This window comes from Cannabis sativa, chromosome 3 (genome assembly GCF_029168945.1).
Source record: "Cannabis sativa cultivar Pink pepper isolate KNU-18-1 chromosome 3, ASM2916894v1, whole genome shotgun sequence".
Lineage (NCBI taxonomy): Eukaryota > Viridiplantae > Streptophyta > Magnoliopsida > Rosales > Cannabaceae > Cannabis > Cannabis sativa.
The window spans coordinates 6,293,217-6,310,999 of record NC_083603.1 but is presented as its reverse complement, the minus strand read 5'-3'; the positions used below and the strand labels follow the sequence as shown (position 1 = coordinate 6,310,999).

The 17,783-nt window shown below is 36.5% G+C and overlaps 1 protein-coding gene across 1 annotated transcript; it reads left to right on the top strand.

The window, feature by feature from the left end:
- The first annotated feature begins 506 nt into the window (after nucleotides 1-506).
- Nucleotides 507-3,550, top strand: LOC115709125 (uncharacterized). Its single transcript, XM_030637161.2, has 4 exons — nucleotides 507-639; nucleotides 730-806; nucleotides 1,365-1,690; nucleotides 3,352-3,550. Exons 2-4 carry the CDS (start codon nucleotides 744-746, stop codon nucleotides 3,548-3,550), a joined length of 588 nt encoding a protein of 195 aa, XP_030493021.2. The 5' UTR covers nucleotides 507-639; nucleotides 730-743.
- The last annotated feature ends 14,233 nt before the right edge of the window (nucleotides 3,551-17,783 follow it).

The window sequence follows — 17,783 nt, the reverse complement described above, 5'->3', positions numbered from 1 at the left end:
AGTCTATTTTGTTATTTAACAAACTAAAGAGTTTAATCGGTAACTTTTACAAAACACAAGTCCAAAATGATATTTACCCTATAATAGTAATGTCGTACTCTGTTACACCTAACAGAAGCTTAATAGAATTATTGTTTTATTAATTTTAAGTATTTTTTTTTCCACTAAAAAAATTACTTGGTAACTGCTGATTTCAAAAATAAAATATTTACTAATTAATGTTTGTTTGTAACTTGATCATCACCACCATTGCAGTGATGTCTTCTAGCATAAATGAACACTTAGCAAAGGAAGCATTGGACAAAGGGGCAAGCCTTTTCTTAATGAAGCCACTTTCAATGGCAGTATTAAAGCAACTATGGCAAAGTGTTTGTTGGAAGAACACAAAATTAATTGTAGAAAATAAAAATAACAACAATATTAATGGAAAGAAACTTCATTTATCATCATCATCATCATCATCTCAAGTTAATAATAATAATAATAATAAGCAAAAAAGACCTACTACTAGTCTTAATAGTGACAACAATGATATTGAGCAACAAGAAGAAGGGTCAAAATCAAAGAGATCTTGTCTTGTGTGGACTCCTCAACTCCATAACAAGTTTACAAAAGCCCTCAGCTTGTTGGGAGATGAAAGTAAATACAATACACCTTTCTTTGATGTATTTTCATTTGATGTCTTATTTTGTTGAGTTAGTTACTAATGTATTTCTCTTTTGTATGCAGAAGCTCAACCGAAAATGATTCGAGAAGAGATGGGAGTTCCACATTTAACAAGACACCAAATCGCTAGCCATCTGCAGGTTCATTCCTTTTTTTTCTTTCTTGCAGTTAACAATTGCTTAAAGTACAACAATTTGACTAAGTGTAAAAATTGGCTAGTACAGTTGTTAGTTGTTTCATCTTTGTACTTTGGTTCGCCGAGAGAAGTTGAAGAATACCTTTTTTTTTATACATTGATTAAATTTATCTCTAAATAAAATTTAACTCAAATATACTTTTTTTATGAGTATTACTCAAATTATCCTCACACACTCACATAATTAAGACGTAATTTTAAACATAATAGATTTGTATTCTTTGATGAAAATGTAGATTTGTGGGAAATTTGGAACAAAATTCTAATTAGAGAATAATGAAAATTATTGTGAAGTAATAAAAGTAAAATTGGTAGAATGATTAAAAAAAAGGGTAACCGTAATAGATTTTAATAGAGAGTAAAAATTAAAAATATCAAATTAAAAGAGGTATATAATGTAATTTTCTCACTTATTTTTTAACTTTTGGAAATGCTCTTAGATGATGTATTGTTACTCCTCTATGATCTTTTCATCTAAGATCTTTTATCCTTTTCTTTTTAGAAATATAAAGCCGGAGTGAAGCGATTACAAGACAACGACACAAGTCTACTCTTGGGCAAATCAAGTTCTCATTCTACTACTTCTACACTAGAGAGGATGCAGAGTTCAATGACTTACAAGCTTCCAACAGAAGACTCAAACATGCGACCACGTTCACCGACTCATCCAAATTTAGATTTTAGCTTCAACTCCAATCATAAGAATAAGCCATTATCAGAGTATTTTGATCATGATATACTGAAAATTCTTGAAGAAGAAGATGTTGAGGAGCCTAAAAATTATGGTTTTGGACCAAATATTGAAGATGTTAATAGATATTGTGAATGGTTAAAAAAGTCTATATAGATAAAGAGAGTTAAATCTCACTATACAACCTTATTGTACATACAAGCTGTATAGAGTGTCCAAATGAAAATATAATAAGCAAAATTTACACGAACATATGATATGTAAGACAAAAGTTGGTGAATATATAAAAGAAAAAGACAATTCAAAATCTTTGATTTGATTAATAATTATAAATAAGTATATATATGTATGTAAGATGTAATTTACTGATCCATAGAATTGTTTATATCTTTTTTTTTGGTTCTCAATTTTCTTTTAGATTTTTTTTTTTTATTTTAATTAGTTTTAAATAGATATTTAATTTAGTATTTTTATATTAGTTTTGATTAATTTTTGTAATGTTTTACTTAACAAATTAAATTAGTCAATTCATTTCAACAAAAAGAATATATTTAATTCAAATTTTAAAGGAAAATATTTAAATTGTGAAATGCACATGTTTAAAATATATTTATGTATATTCTATACATGTGTATTGTAAATAGGGATGCACACGGGGTAGAAAATTAGCGGGGAGTGCTTCCCTGTCTCCATAAAATTTTTAAAATACAAAAATATTAAACTACATAAAAATTAAAATATTATACATTACTTATTATTCAATAAACTAATTATTATCTAAAACACAACTTAAAAATCATAGAAAAAAATACTAATATACTAAAAAATGCAAACATAAATTATAAATTATAAAATATTACTAAAAATATAAGATAAAATAATAAACGGATTCCTATCGAGGCGGAGAGTGTGATCCCCGTCCCTATCCCGTTTAACATTCGAGGACAAAAAATAATCACTGTCACCGCCTCGTTCCTCATTTAGACGGGAAATCCCCAGTCCATTAGGGGCGGGTCCCCACGGGACCCATCCCCGTGGGAGAAATATGCATCCCTAATTGTAAAAGAAAAACAAACTAAAAGAATTGATAAAAAGAAAGTACTAATAAAATAAAAATAATTAGTATTTTTGTCTCTTAAGTCTCAACTTATGAAACTACCAAATAATATTTACTTGCGACTTGTTAAAAATACACCTAAATATAATACATGTGTAGAAATTTACCTATTTTGTTAAGTGTTGTTACATTTAATTATTTAATTAGTGATTTGACATTTCAAGAAAAGATAATGAAGTAATTGACTCTAATTTAAGAAAAAAAATTGAATGATATTGAAATATATTTCCTTATATATATAATAAAGAGATTAATAAAAAAATTATTTTAGAAAATAAATAAATAAATAATTATTTATATTTATTTATAAAGACATTAATATAATGAATGAAAATTTGCATGGAGATTTGCATCAACTTGATGTTAATAATGCATGGAGATTTGCATGAAGAGATTTATATGACTACCTCCAGAGTATAGTCCTAAGGGGGAGACACCATTACCACAAAATACAATATGCAAAAACTCAAGAAATTACTATATAGGTTGAAACAAGCATCCAGGTAGTGGTTTGAAAATTTTTCTACTGCTCTGCTGGAAGAAGGGTTCTCTTATTCAGCAACAGATCCACTCTATGTTCATAAGACACTCTTCAACCAGTTTTATCATCCTATTAATTTATGTTGATGATATTATACTTGCAAGTAATAACATCACTGAGCTAAATGCTTTGAAAATTAGGCTGCATAACAAGTTCAAACTTAAAGATCTTAGGGATCTCAAGTACTTTCTTGGTTTGGAAGTGGAAAGGTCTAACAAAGGGATTTTTGTATCTCAAAGAGCTTATGCTCTTCAATTACTTGAGGACCTTGGTTACCTTGGAAGCAAACCAGTTAGTACACCTATATATGGAGCCAAATTTGAAATTGTCACAGATTGAGAATGACAAACTTGCTGACAAGCCAGTGGATCCTACATTGTAGAGGAAAATAATTGGGAAGCTTCAATATCTTACAATTACAAGGGCCTGACTTGGTTTACTCAGTTAATAAACTGAGTCGGTTTCTAGCCATGCCTAAAGCTAAATCTTACGAAACAGAGAAAAGAAGAAAAGAGCTTTATTGATTCAAATGAATTGAATGAATGAATACAGAGAATGTGCAAGAGCACATATTTATACTGGAGCTTACAACCGACTTAACCAAAAACAGAGAGATACAAAACAACTAATTAAGTACCAACTTATCTAACTACTAACTGATTTAACGGTAATAGACAAAAGCTAAATAAGTGGAAAATCAGTTAATTCTATTATCCCCCCTCAAGATGGGTTGTATATGTCATGTACAGACATCTTGTGGACATGTGTGGAAAGAGTCGTAGATGGAAGTGGTTTGGTAAAAGCGTCTGCCAGTTGAAGAGTAGTATTGACAGGTATGAGTCGAATAGTAGAGGCTTTGATTTTCTCTCTGATGAAGTGACAATCCAATTCAATATGTTTTGTGCGTTCGTGGAAAGTTGGATTGTTTGCAATATGTATGGCTGATTGGTTGTCACAATAGATAAAGGCTGGAGTGTCTTGTGAAATTTGGAAATCATGCAATAAGTATTGAATCCAGGTGATCTCGCTACTAGTGGCAGCAAGTGCCCTGTATTCTGCTTCTGCAGAACTGCGAGATATGGTGGTCTGTTTCTTGGTTTTCCAGGAAATTAGGCAATCTCCGAGGAAGATACAAAAACTCGAGGTGGATCGTCGTGTGGTAGGACATGAGGCCCAGTCAGAATCGGAGAATCCACGAAGGTGTAAGGAGGATACAGAGCTGTACAATAGTCCTTGGCCTGGACTTCCTTTGAGGTATCGAAGGAGATGGCTGATTGCTTGCATATGTGGAGTACGAGGGGACGACATAAATTGACTTAAAGTGTTCACGGCATAGGTGATATCAGGTCGAGAAAGTGTAAGGTATAGTAGGCGCCCAACCAGTTGTCTGTAGGAGGAAGGATCTTCGAGAGGAGTACCTTGAGTATCATCTAGTTTAGTCCTGGGGTCCATGGGGGTTTTAGCAGGCTTGCAGCCTGTAAAACCAGTATCTGTCAACAATTGGAGTGTGTATTTTCTTTGAGAAAGAAAAACACCTTCAGAGGAGCGAGCAATTTCAAAGCCTAGAAAATATTTCAATGGTCCAAGAGCCTTTAGCTGAAATTGATTATGTAAAGAAGTTTGCAATGAGTGTAGAAGGTGAATGTTGGGGCCGGTGATGATGATATCGTCGACATAGACTAATAGAGCAATGAAACTGTTGCCTGTTCCTTTGGTAAACAATGTGTAATCGGCTTGAGATTGTTTAAAGCCTTCCATGATGAGAGCATCCGAAAGCTTTTTGTACCATTGTCGAGAGGATTGTTTTAATCCATAAATGGATTTTTGTAACTTGCAGACGAGGGCAGAGTCGTTGGCATGTGTGCTTGGGAGAGATAGGCCTGGTGGAATGACCATATAAACTTCCTCATTAAGGTCTCCATTAAGGAACGCGTTGTTGATGTCGAGCTGAAGTGTAGGCCACTGTTTTATTGCAGAGACAGCAAGGAGAAGCTTGAATGTTACCATTTTTGCTACGGGAGAGAAAGTGTCGAAAAAATCTAATCCTTCTTGTTGGGAGAAACCTTGAGCGACCAGCCTTGCTTTGCATCTTTCAACAGAACCATCGCTGTTATACTTTATTTTATAAACCCAGCGACATCCTATAGCCTTTTTGTTTGGAGGGAGCTTTACATAGGTCCAAGTCTTGTTCTTTAAAAGGGCATATAGTTCACTATTCATGGCTTGATTCCACACCTTGTATTGGCTTGCTTGTTTGTAATTGCGAGGTTCAAATAAAGCTGTGACAGCAAGAATAAAAGTTTTATGAGAATCTGAAAGTTTATCATAAGAAAGAAATTTACCAAGTGGATGAGGTGTGGAGGATTGGTCTTGCAATATGGAATTGCATTCGTAGTCTCTTAAGTAAGCTGGGGTTTTGATCTGTCTTGATGTCCTTCGAAGAGGAACATTAGTGGCTACTGGTGGAACATTAGTGGCTGCTGGTGCCGTGACATCAGTATCTGGTGTGTTATCTGGTGTGTTAGACACTGGAGTTTGTATTCTTGTTGGTTGTTCCTGGTCAATTGGGGCAGTAGGAGTGACCTGTAATGTGGGCTGCTGTGTAGATGCATCTGTAGGGAAATCACTTACAGGTGTATTAGAAATATTAGTAGAAGGAAAAACCATATGAGAGAAAGGATCAATGTAATCCTTATTTGTATTTAAGTTGTGAAATGGATATATGTTTTCATGAAATATAACATTTCTAGATATGAAGATTTGTTTATTGTTGATGTCATAAAGTTTATACCCTTTAACACCTTGAGGGTAGCCTAGGAAGACACAAGGCTTGGCTCTAGGTTCAAATTTAGTGCGATGAGCCATAAGAGTAGAGGCAAACACAAGACAGCCAAAGTTTCTCAGATTGGAGTAATCTGGAGGTGTGTCAAATAATAGCTCATAAGGAGTTTTGTTTTTGAGCAAAGGAGTGGGGGTTCGGTTTATAAGAAAAGTTGCGGTCATAATGCATTCGGACCAGAATTTAATAGGCACATTAGCTTGAAAAAATAAAGCACGAGCAACATTTAAAAGGTGTTGATGCTTTCTTTCGGCTATGGCGTTTTGTTCTGGTGTTTCAATGCAGGTGAAGTCATGTAATATGCCAAGACGAGCAAAGAGATCTCTGAACACCAATTCTGGTGCATTGTCAGATCGAAACCGTTTGATTGTGCAATGGAATTGAGTTTGCACATAAGAAATAAATTGTGGCACAATGTGAGCAACATCAGACTTGTGTTGTAATAGATAAACCCAAGTGAATCTAGTATGGTCATCAACTAAAGTAAGAAAATATTTGTAATTTGAATGAGATGGAATATGGTAAGGTCCCCAAGTATCACAATGAATGAGATCGAATTTGTTTTTAGCAAAAGAAGTTTTATTAGGAAAAGGCAATTTCTTTTGTTTTGCCAAAGGACAAACATAGCAAGGAGAGTTTTTATGTAAAGTATCAACAGTACAATGCAATTTTTCACTTAAAAGAGCAAGTCTTTTATGGGAAAGATGTCCCAATCTTGAATGCCATAATTCTGCAGTAACAGAGAGAACACTTTCAGATTGAGGAGCATCCAAAATGTAGAGACCATTGTTGGTTTTACCTCTGCCAATCTCCCTCTTGTGGAGCTTGTCCTGTATATAAAAACTGTTAGAGAAAAATCTGACCTTAACAGTATCATGACAAGTTAGGCTGCTGACAGAAATTATATTATATTTGAAATGTGGAACATAAAGAACATCAGTGAGAATGAGGTCTTTATTGATAAAAACGGTACCACTTTGTTGAACATGGAGAAATTCATTATTGGGTAAAATCAATCTGACCTTTGGAATTGGACAAACGAATTGGAACATCTTAATATTATTGCATATGTGTCTTGTGGCTCCTGAATCTATTATCCAAGACTCATTATTAGGAGAGACACAATGACTAGATAAGATGATACCTGTTGTACCCGATGAAGAAGAAGGATATGTGGTTGTTATACCATTTTGTTGACTAGCAAGAAGGTTCAATAACTGTTGGTATTGAGTGGCATTGAGCTGTGGCAGCAGGGTGTGAGCCTCTTCTTTGTTGCAATTCGGTTCAGTGCTGGTTTGAACTTGGTTGGCTGCTGCATCCCTTTGTTTGTTGCTCTTAAATCCTGGTGGATATCCATGGATTTTGTAGCATTTCTCGATGGTGTGGCCATGTATATTACAATGTGTGCAAAAGGGTCTATTCCTTTTTGAAGGGTGATTCTTGGTTCCTTGAGAATCAGATCTTGCAGAAGTGTTCTTGTCTGATTGGAAAGCAAAGGCTAAGTTAGTATTAGAATTATTTCCAACATTCAAATTACCTTTTTGATTCTCTTCTTGTGTCACCAAGTGGAAAACGCGATTTGCTTCGGGTAAGGGATCCATCAATAGAATGCTGCTGCGAATTTGAGTAAAATTATCAGAGAGCCCCATCAAGAAGGACATGATGTATTCCATGTGATGATGTTCTTGCAGCTTCTTTACTCCTCCACAGGTGCATCCGTTGCAGCTGCAATTCGGCCTATAGTTGGATAATTCCTCCCATATAGTTTTGAGTTTAGTATAGTACATACTAATGGTTTGGTTCTCTTGTCGAAGGTTCATTAAACCTTTCCTGAGGTTGTATATGTGTGGCCCGTTCCTTTGATGAAAACGTATCTTAAGATCTGTCCAAATAGCTGCTGCAGACTCATCATATAACAGGCTTGAAGATATTTCTTTAGAGACAGAATTAAGTATCCAGGATATCACAATATTATTATTCCTAATCCATGCATTGTAAAGATTGAAATTAGTAGAAGGAGGTTTAGGAATAGAACCGTCTAAGAACCCAATCTTGTTTTTGACAGAAATGGCGAGCTGCATCGCACGGCTCCAAGAGATGTAGTTGTCCTGTCCTGTGAGTGGTTGAGAGACAAGAATGTTCCCAGGATTGTCTCCATGATGGAGATAATAAGGGTCAGATGGATCTTCAAGAGGATTTCTTGAACTTAAGGCCTGAATACTTTGATTGTTGTTATCTGTGATGTGCTGTGAACTAGGGGATGCGATTGGAGTGGAGATTTCAGTTTCCATTCTGGTTTCTTGATCATTGTTCGCCATTAAAGTGCATTGAAAGAATCAAGATGAGTCCTTTGGAGAAAAGAGACACGAAGAAGAGAAAGATGAGAAAACATGACAGTTTTCAATAGTTTTGGATAAGCGCCACCATTGCCGGAGAAGAAAACACAGCAAGGCAGGGAAAGCGGAAGCAGTCGAGATCAGATGTAGGAAAGCATACTTTCCTGCTATGATACCATCTTACGAAACAGAGAAAAGAAGAAAAGAGCTTTATTGATTCAAATGAATTGAATGAATGAATACAGAGAATGTGCAAGAGCACATATTTATACTGGAGCTTACAACCGACTTAACCAAAAACAGAGAGATACAAAACAACTAATTAAGTACCAACTTATCTAACTACTAACTGATTTAACGGTAATAGACAAAAGCTAAATAAGTGGAAAATCAGTTAATTCTATTAACTGATTGAGAATGACAAACTTGCTGACAAGCCAGTGGATCCTACATTGTAGAGGAAAATAATTGGGAAGCTTCAATATCTTACAATTACAAGGGCCTGACTTGGTTTACTCAGTTAATAAACTGAGTCGGTTTCTAGCCATGCCTAAAGCTAAACACCTTCAAGTTACTCAAAGGATTTTGCAGTATGTTAAGTCTACTTCTGGACAAGGCATATTCCTTTTTGCTGCATTAGAATACAACTAAGAGCCTACACTGATGCAGATTGGGCTACCTGTGTTAATACAAGGAGATCTACTAGTGGTTTCTGTATTTTCCTTGGCAGCTCAATCATATCTTGGAAGAGTAAAAAGCAACAAATAGTTTTTAGATCTTCAACTGAAGCTGAATACAAGACAATGGCCAACACTACAAGTGAACTGGTTTGGTTGTTATCTTTGCTCAAAGAATTGAACACAAGGGACCAGCTATCATGTACTGTGACAACAAAGCTGCACGACATATTGCAGCTATAATCCGGTTTTCCATGAGAGGACAAAACATATTGAAATAGATTGTCATTTGGTAAGAGAAAAAGTTTAGCAAGGAATTGTCAAAACAGATCATGTTTCATCGAGAGAACAACTTGCAGACATTCTAACTAAAGCTTTGTTTCCTAACCAATTCAAGGCACTTAAAGACAAGATGGGATTGGTAAATATATACCATCCATCTTGAGGGGGGGTATCAAGAAGTTAGTTGCTTAGCTGTCTTGAGTTAATTAGTACAAGTTAATAGAAGTTGTTAGAGTTAGTTAGATTCTGTTAATTTTGTTAGTCTCTCCATTGAGCATTGTAACTATAAAAGGTATTGTACTCTATTTTTCCTCGATTGATGAATACACAAAGATTTTCTTCTCTCTTTCTTTTTCTGTCTTTGCTAATAGATAGTGGGTAGATACTAATGCATGAATGGACTATTGTAATTGGGCTAGTGATTACATGTATGAAAGTTCAAGGAGTTATTTCGCTTATAGAGGCGTCTCTGCCAAGAATGCCAAAACATCGATCAAACGCCAAATTAGAGACAATGCTCTCTCTATTAGAGTATAGATACTTCTTATTCTGTTTTGGTGGTTGAGATTGTTGTTTTTTGATTTGGATTTGTTTGATTGATTCGAGATGTTCAGAGAGAGGAGAAGGGTGTAGAGAAAGCCATTAGAGAAGCTATCAAGAGAAATGACATGGGCTCAGCCAAGATATTGCTTATGAAAACTTCTAATTCCATGTTTTTTTAATTATATAACAATGCAATATTATGACTTACTGAAATGCTAATACATGGTTGAACTTTTGGATTAAGATTTGGGCTATCATAGTTTCAGTTATGATTGGGATCAGTAATTCAGTGTATCACTTTTGTTTACTTTAGGGTTTTGGTTCTTTTGCTTGTTAAAGTAGTGTTTAAATGTACATTCTTCAGCAACATTTCTCCATTGTAGAATTTCTTGAAGAGTAGTTGATTAATTTTCTGTGCTGTAAGGATATTATATGATTTTCTTTTTAATTTTTAACTATTTATTTAATATGCAATTTACATCTCCCATACAATTAATAATAGGATTTTCAAGTTGTAGAATATGAATGTATATTTTTTTTTTCATTTAAAGAGAGACATTATATATGCTCTGTCCTGTAGTTTACATTATACCAATAATTTATTGATTTTAGTAAGTTTATTATAATTGTAGTTTGAACATTATGCAACATTAATTTAGTTGCCTATAATATAATAATTTAAATATTTTAGTTTTTTTTCTATGAGTTTTAATTTAATATTTTAATGTAAATTAATTATTTTTAAAAATAAAAAATAAAAAATGTTAGAGGCGATATATATTGCCGGCGACAAATTGTCTTTAAAAGGTATAGGTTGACCATAATAGTACTACTTTAATGGTGAATTTGGGGTGTTTAGTTATTATTTATTCGCCCCCAAAACTCTCATTTCTTGAAGTACATTATTTAGTTATTCTCAGTTCAAATATATGATAAGTTTAGTAATAAGTAGTTTTATAAGTCATTAATTTGCTACTATTTTAGTATGTAATCTATATGGGAGTATTGACACTAACTATATATATTCATGTAACTAATTATACTACAACCATAACATTTTGTATTTATTTAAGATATAGTATTATAGTAAGAACGTGGCTCTTATTGTGAACTCAAATTTCAAATAAATGTGTTTTCATACTAAGCTTTTAGAGGTATTGCTTATGATACCCTCACAAATTAATTCTGGAAAATTGAAGAGCAATTAAATTAAAGAGTACACTGCACAAAGTGATCAAAAGGTTTCTTTCCTATCAAAGATCTTTCCAAAGAGAATAGAGTTTTGAGCTTTTTGTTATTATTTCATTGCAGCTTTTGTATCCTGAGATTGTTATTTGTTCATAATATAAGCAAAAGAAACCATGAGATTTTCCAAATGCTTTGCTGAATTTCATGTTCAACTTTTTTTTTTTTTTTTTTTTTTTTTTTTTTGAAAGAACAGAAGTTCATTAATAATTGAGAAAATTGGGGATCACAGGGGGATCACCCTCCCCTTGAACCAAACCTGCAGACTGTCTAGAAATCCTAGCAGATTTTGCTAAACTGTCAGCTAAAAGATTAACATCACGACTAATATAATGAAACTTACAAAGGATAAATCTATTACTAATATTCAAAATAGATAGAGACTTGTTGAGGGATCTCCAATCCTTGGGGCATTGATTAACAGCAAAAGCTTGGATTGCGGTTTGACAATCCGAAAATAACTGAATTTGTTGCTTTTTCTCTTCAATAGCCCACTTTAGCGCCATAAGAATAGCACTAAGTTCTGCATCAAAAGCAGAGATAGCTTTGGTAAAAACTGATTTTGAACTCCAACGTCCTGTAAGTCTGCTTACCATTACTGCTGCAATCCCTGCCTCCCCTCTGAGCCAGGACGCATCCGTAAACACCATCCAATCAACATCCATTGAGACCATTTGACAATCGAGAGATCTATTAACAAAGCATGGAGTTATCTCTGAATCATCACCATTTGAGTACCTTGAATATTCCTCGAATGCCTTCCCAACTCTTCTGCTTATCTCGTCAATCTTCACCACTTCTCCAAGACGACAAACATTGTTTCTTGTCATCCAAATTTGATCCATCACACAGCCAAGATAAGTTAAGATTTCCTTCCTTCCCACACCAGCAGCCTTTACTTCAAGAACCAAATTCTTAACAAAATCCACCATGTTGATCCCTGGAATATGTTCCACTCTCAGAGGAAAATTGCCTAAAAACCAGATAGATTTTGTGAAGCTGCAGTCCCTGAAGAGGTGTAAACAACTCTCTTGGTACCTACTACACAGAACGCACTCCTTGTCTTCAAGAAAAGGAAGACGATCCTTAACCGGGATAGCATTGCTAAGAACTCGCCAAAGTAAAATTGCAATTCTAGGATGAAGATCCGAATGCCACACCCAATTCCAAACTGGCTGCTGATCTTGAAACCTGAGGTTTTGATCCACCAAGTATGCTCCTTTAACTGAGAAACTGCCATCATGTTTCCCTTTCCAAATTAATCGATCCTTGTTAGGAAGAGGGAGTCTAGGAATTTCTAAGATCTTTTCTCCAACTTCCTTTCCAAAAAATTGTAGCACAATTTCCTCATTCCAATCATTACCCATCGAAACATCTGCTACAGTTCTCGCAGTAAAACCCCGAGCTCTAAGACTTCCCATCAAACTTTTAAAATCATTGAACTCCAACCAAGGAATCCACGGTTGGTTCCAGATGTCAATGGACTCCCCCCCAGCCGGTATAGCCAACGATCCCTTCAAAATAATGTTTCGAACTTCAAGAATACATTTCCATAAATATGAATCGCTATTCTTCTTTTTCACGGTCCAGAAGTTTTCATTCTTGCAATATTTGCCCAACAAACATACTATCCACGGCTTGTTGCTTCCCTCAGCAATACTCCAAGTCAGTTTTGCCATTAAGGCTCTATTTGCATCCTCAAAACGTCTAATCCCTAGACCACCTGAAGATTTCGGTTGACAAATTGAATCCCACGCCTTTAGAGCCATGAACCTTCCCTGAGTAACTTGCCCTTGCCACCAATACCTTCTTAACAAGGCATCCAATTCCCTACAAATTGAGATTGGAACTCTATTTGTAGACATCGCATATATTGGCATAGCAGACGCAACTGACTTGATTAAAGTCAATCTCCCAGCATAAGACAACAATCTCATTCTCCAACCTTCAAGCTTCTGTAGCATACTCTCTCTCAACTTCAAAAAGCTTTCCCTCTTCCTTCTCTTGAACACAAAGGGGTTACCTAAATGTCTCTCTTCACCATCCGATTGCTTGATTGTGAGTTTCTGCAAAATGTCCTTCCTCTTGTCTGAAGCCAGATTATTTGAGAAAAGCACACTGGATTTAGCTCTACTACAAACTTGACCAGACCATTTCTCATAAAGATTAAGACATCCCATTAAATTTGTTGCCTCTTCTGAATTTGCTCTCGCGAAAAGAATTGTATCATCTGCGAACATAAGGTGTGAAATTGGAATAGCATTTCTTGCTATTTTAATACCATGAATCTTCCCTCTGTTTTGTTGGCTGAGAATAATTTTTGAAAGGACTTCCTGGCAAAGAAGAAAGATATATGGGGACAAAGGATCTCCTTGACGGAGACCCCTTTGAGGCTTGAATTTCTTTAAAGGCGTACCATTCATCAAGACTGAATATGAGACTTCTGATATACACGACATCAAAAGCTTTACAGCATTCTCGTCAAAACCATTTGCCTGTAGTACCTTCCTTACAAATTCCCACTCCATTCTATCATATGCCTTGTGCATATCCAGTTTGATTGCCATTAATCCTCCCACACCCCTTTTCTTCCTGATAGTATGAACTAACTCCTGAGTTAGAATCGACGATTCAGCGATCCATCGGCCCGGAATAAATGCTGATTGAAGAGGGGATATCAAACTTTCCATATACGGTCTCAACCTATTAGCTAGAATCTTTGCAATGATCTTATAAGGAAAATTACAGAGACTGATTGGTCTGAATTGATCCATTCTTGAAGGATTATCAACTTTCGGAATAAGACAGATAAAGGTGAAGTTTAATCCTTGATGAACAATTCCTGACCTGAACACTTCTTGAACAGCCGCACTCACACTGTCTCCAACCAGATCCCAATACTTCCGGAAGAAACATCCCGGGAGACCATCCGGACCTGGAGACTTTAAAGGATGAATGCTGAAAACTGTATCCCGAATTTCTTCGATAGAAGGAATTTTGGTCAGCCCCTCATTGAGAGTCTCATCTATTTTCCTATCGAACAGATTCTCCAATTCCACAGGAATTTCAGGATTATCAGAAGCAAATAACTCCTTGAAGTAATCATTAATAATACCTGAAACTTCTCTGATGTTATCCTTCATATTCCCATACTTATCTTGGAGATGCCAAATTTGGTTTCTCCTCCTTCTGATCGAAGCCGCTGAATGAAAGAACTTTGTACTTCTATCCCCGAGTTTTAACCATAGTTCACGGGATTTTTGACGCCACATGGACTCCTTCTTTCTCCAAGTTTCTTGAAGTTGTTCTTGAATTAGAGATTCCTCCTTGCAAAAATCTTCAGTAATTTGTTGCCTTTGAATCCAATGCAGCCTACTTTCCAAGGCACTGATACGATGATCCATGTCTCCCATCTTCTCTTTTCTCCACTTCTGAAGCGCCCTTCTGATGTTATCAAAATTCTTCAAAAGACTTTTTATTCCTCCTCGAGGCACCTTCTGCCAAGCCTTGCAAATTTCATCTCGACAAGTATCTTCCCTTGACCACGCATCATAAAATCGAAAAGGAATGAAGCCCTTACTTTTAAGCATGAGAGTATCGAACAAAATAGGGGCGTGATCTGAAATCATGATTGGAAAGTTTAATATTCCTGCAGAAGGAAAAGTCGAGCTCCAATCATAAGACCCAATACATCTGTCCAATCTTTCTCTAATTAGACCTCCATTAAACCTCTTATTTTGCCAAGTGAATTGGCATCCTTTGAATCTCAAATCTACTCCTCCTGTATCTTGAAGAAAAGCTTCTAGCCATCGAGTATCTGAAGTTGTCACTTTTTTCCCTCCCATCTTTTCTTCCTTGTTGAGAATACAATTAAGATCCCCCATAACTACCCAAGGCCCGTCGCAAGCATTTACTTTGTGGGTCAACATCTCCCAAAAAATGGTTTTATCCCTCTCATAGGGAGGTCCATAGACCGCAAAGAGTCTCCAAGCAGGAAGTCCCTGAGACTCGTTAATTGCTACTTCAAACACATTGTTATCTTGCTCCAAAATTGTAAACTGTAATTCATGCTTCCAAAAGAGACAGAAACCACCTGCCAATCCTATGGCTGGGATAATTGCAGTCCTTTCATACCTCAAACTTCTTGCCATCCATTCCATCTTTCCTTTATCCACCTTAGTCTCCATGAGAAACACACACTCCGGCTTATGCTTTCTCACCCAAGCTCTTAAGGCTTGGCTTGTCGGGTCCCTCGCAAGGCCCCGACAATTCCATGAAAGGAACCTCATTTGGAGATTGGGGGCTTGATAAGGGCCGCCTCCTCGCCCGTAGCTAAGCTTTGATCACTTTCCACTGGAACTTCAATTAAATTCAGGGTATCCTCCAAGTTTTTAACTATATCACCGTTATGATTACTCTCCTTTTTGGCTTGTCTCCTTGTTCTTGGAGTAGACTTTGATCCTGCACCACGCCTTCTCTTTGTTACTCCACGAGATGTTGATGAAGTAGATGCTCCCGAACCCATTTTGAAAGGAGTTTCGATCGCTCCAGGTGCAAACTCAGGCATTTCAGGAAGTTCCTGAGAGAATTCTCTTGTATTGTATTCTGTACGTTGTACATACGGTACCAATGTCAGACCTGCTTTCCTCTTCCTCAGTTGTGTGCATTCGTGGACCAAGTTTGAAACATCAACAGGGTCATGGAACAGAGTTGGGGCCGGTTCAAATTTGTCTATTGGGGCAGGGCCCATAAGTTCTTCAGCAAGCCCAATTTCTTCAGCATATATGGGCCATGGGAAGTGAGTGGGCTCAGGATGCTTGTGTGGATTTCTGGACTTACACAGCTCTTTATGTTTTTTATCTATCATTTGTTCATAAGTAGGCCCCATATGGCCCATTATTGTAGTTATTACTCTCTCATCACGCTGAGTAGGAGGGGGTCTCGATGAATATTTCTTCAGGATCTCATTATCAGTTTCTTCAGCTGTTAACTTCCCTTTGTTGTGTATCCTCAAGGCCCTAGGCGAAACTGACCTTGTCCTCCTTCCTTGATTTAGCTCTTCAGGTATACCTTTATCTTTTGTCAATTCATGTATCTTGATACCTGCTGGTTTTTTGAGGATATTGTCGACAACTTTCAAATTCTTTCCAAAACCAGCCCCTGGAGATTTTGCCTGGACTCTGATTACCTTCCTTTTGAGTCTTCCATTCTCATTGGTTTGCTGTACTTGCCTTGGGATATCCTCCTTGAGCAGTCCCTTTCCTTTGTCCTTTCCCTTAACTTCCTTGGCCGGAGTTAGAGATCTGTTCACCGGCGGTTGAGTATGTCTCGCATCCTCTCGGAAAAAATTGAGTTGATTCCTTGTGTTAAAGCAACTTATGACTGACGACTCCGCCCTTATCCACGGTCCGAAGGCCGGAACTGCCGCACCCTCCGGAGGAAAAGCAAACACAGTTTCTCTAAAACAAGCATTCTTGTCATGACCTATATGCCCACAATTGTAGCAGAATTTTGGTAATCGGAAGTATTGAAACTGTATCCACTCTTTCCTTCCCCTGTAAATATCAAGGAAGAACCCAGGTGACACTTGATGCTTAGTTGATAATTCCACTTGGAATTTTAGAAAGCCTCTCCTTGCTAGAGCTCTTTGATCCACGATATCGCATCCTTTGTACTCCCCTGCCTTTGCAGCAATTCTCGGCGATCATGGCATTTAAGTATGGGGTTGGGAGTCCCGTAGCTTTAACCCAGAAAACCGCTTTGTTCATGTCCACATTTGACCAATCACCCTGTTCAGGCCATTCATGGATTATTAGGAGTTTCCCGTTTATCAGCCATGGCCGCTTCTCCAAGATAGACACACAGTCTTCCTCCTTCTCAAAGAAGATCCCCCATATTCCTGGTTGTAACGTTTTGAACCTCCAATGTCCATTAAGCCTCCATTTCTGCTCCAAAATTCCTTTCAGTCGAGATCTTGACACCCCTTTACCTTCGAAAAAACTTGCCAAAATCCCAGTTCTGGCAATCTCAGCATTTATTTCAAAATCTGGTTCTAACTCCAGTGTCATAGACTCAAGAAAATCCTGTCTTAAATGTTCTACCTCTTCATTCCTTAGTGCCTCAGAAGGTACTGCATTAACTTCAGGATTTGAGACTACATTTAATGCAACTCCCTCCTCAGGTACTTGGGAATGTTGTTGGTCACCCTGTACTGTAGGCTCATTCAATGTAGGGTCTTGGGGCAGTTGTTGGCCACCTTGTTGGATATTTTCCACCATATCTTCATTCATTGTGTCATTATTCGTTCCATCTTGTCTTACTCCTTGGCCCCCCGAGTTCTCCATCGCACTTTCAGAAAAAGAATCAAAAGAGAAAAACAAAAGTAACAAGGGAACTCCCACCTTAAAAACAACGTTAAAAAAACTCGAACAAAGAACTGACTGAAACACTCAACTAGAACAAAACTCTAGCTAGCCAAAGTCTTGTCAATTGGAAGCTCCAATCTTCTCATGAGAGAATCTCCTTAGTCTATTGATTGATTTACTTTTAGGGATTGATCAAATAAAGTTACAACGAGAAAATTACAACTAAATAGAAGAAAAACAACTCCATACTTGAAAATACAAATGAAAGATGAACATAAATATATA

Bases quoted from the DNA above. Each gene is read 5' to 3' on its own strand.
- LOC115709125 (XM_030637161.2), top strand. From the start codon at position 744: ATGATTCGAGAAGAGATGGGAGTTCCACATTTAACAAGACACCAAATC. The intron at 807-1,364 runs GTTCATTCCTTT...TTTTCTTTTTAG, and splicing joins AAATCGCTAGCCATCTGCAG to AAATATAAAGCCGGAGTGAA. The intron at 1,691-3,351 runs GTTAAAAAAGTC...TTTGAAAATTAG, and splicing joins GTTAATAGATATTGTGAATG to GCTGCATAACAAGTTCAAAC.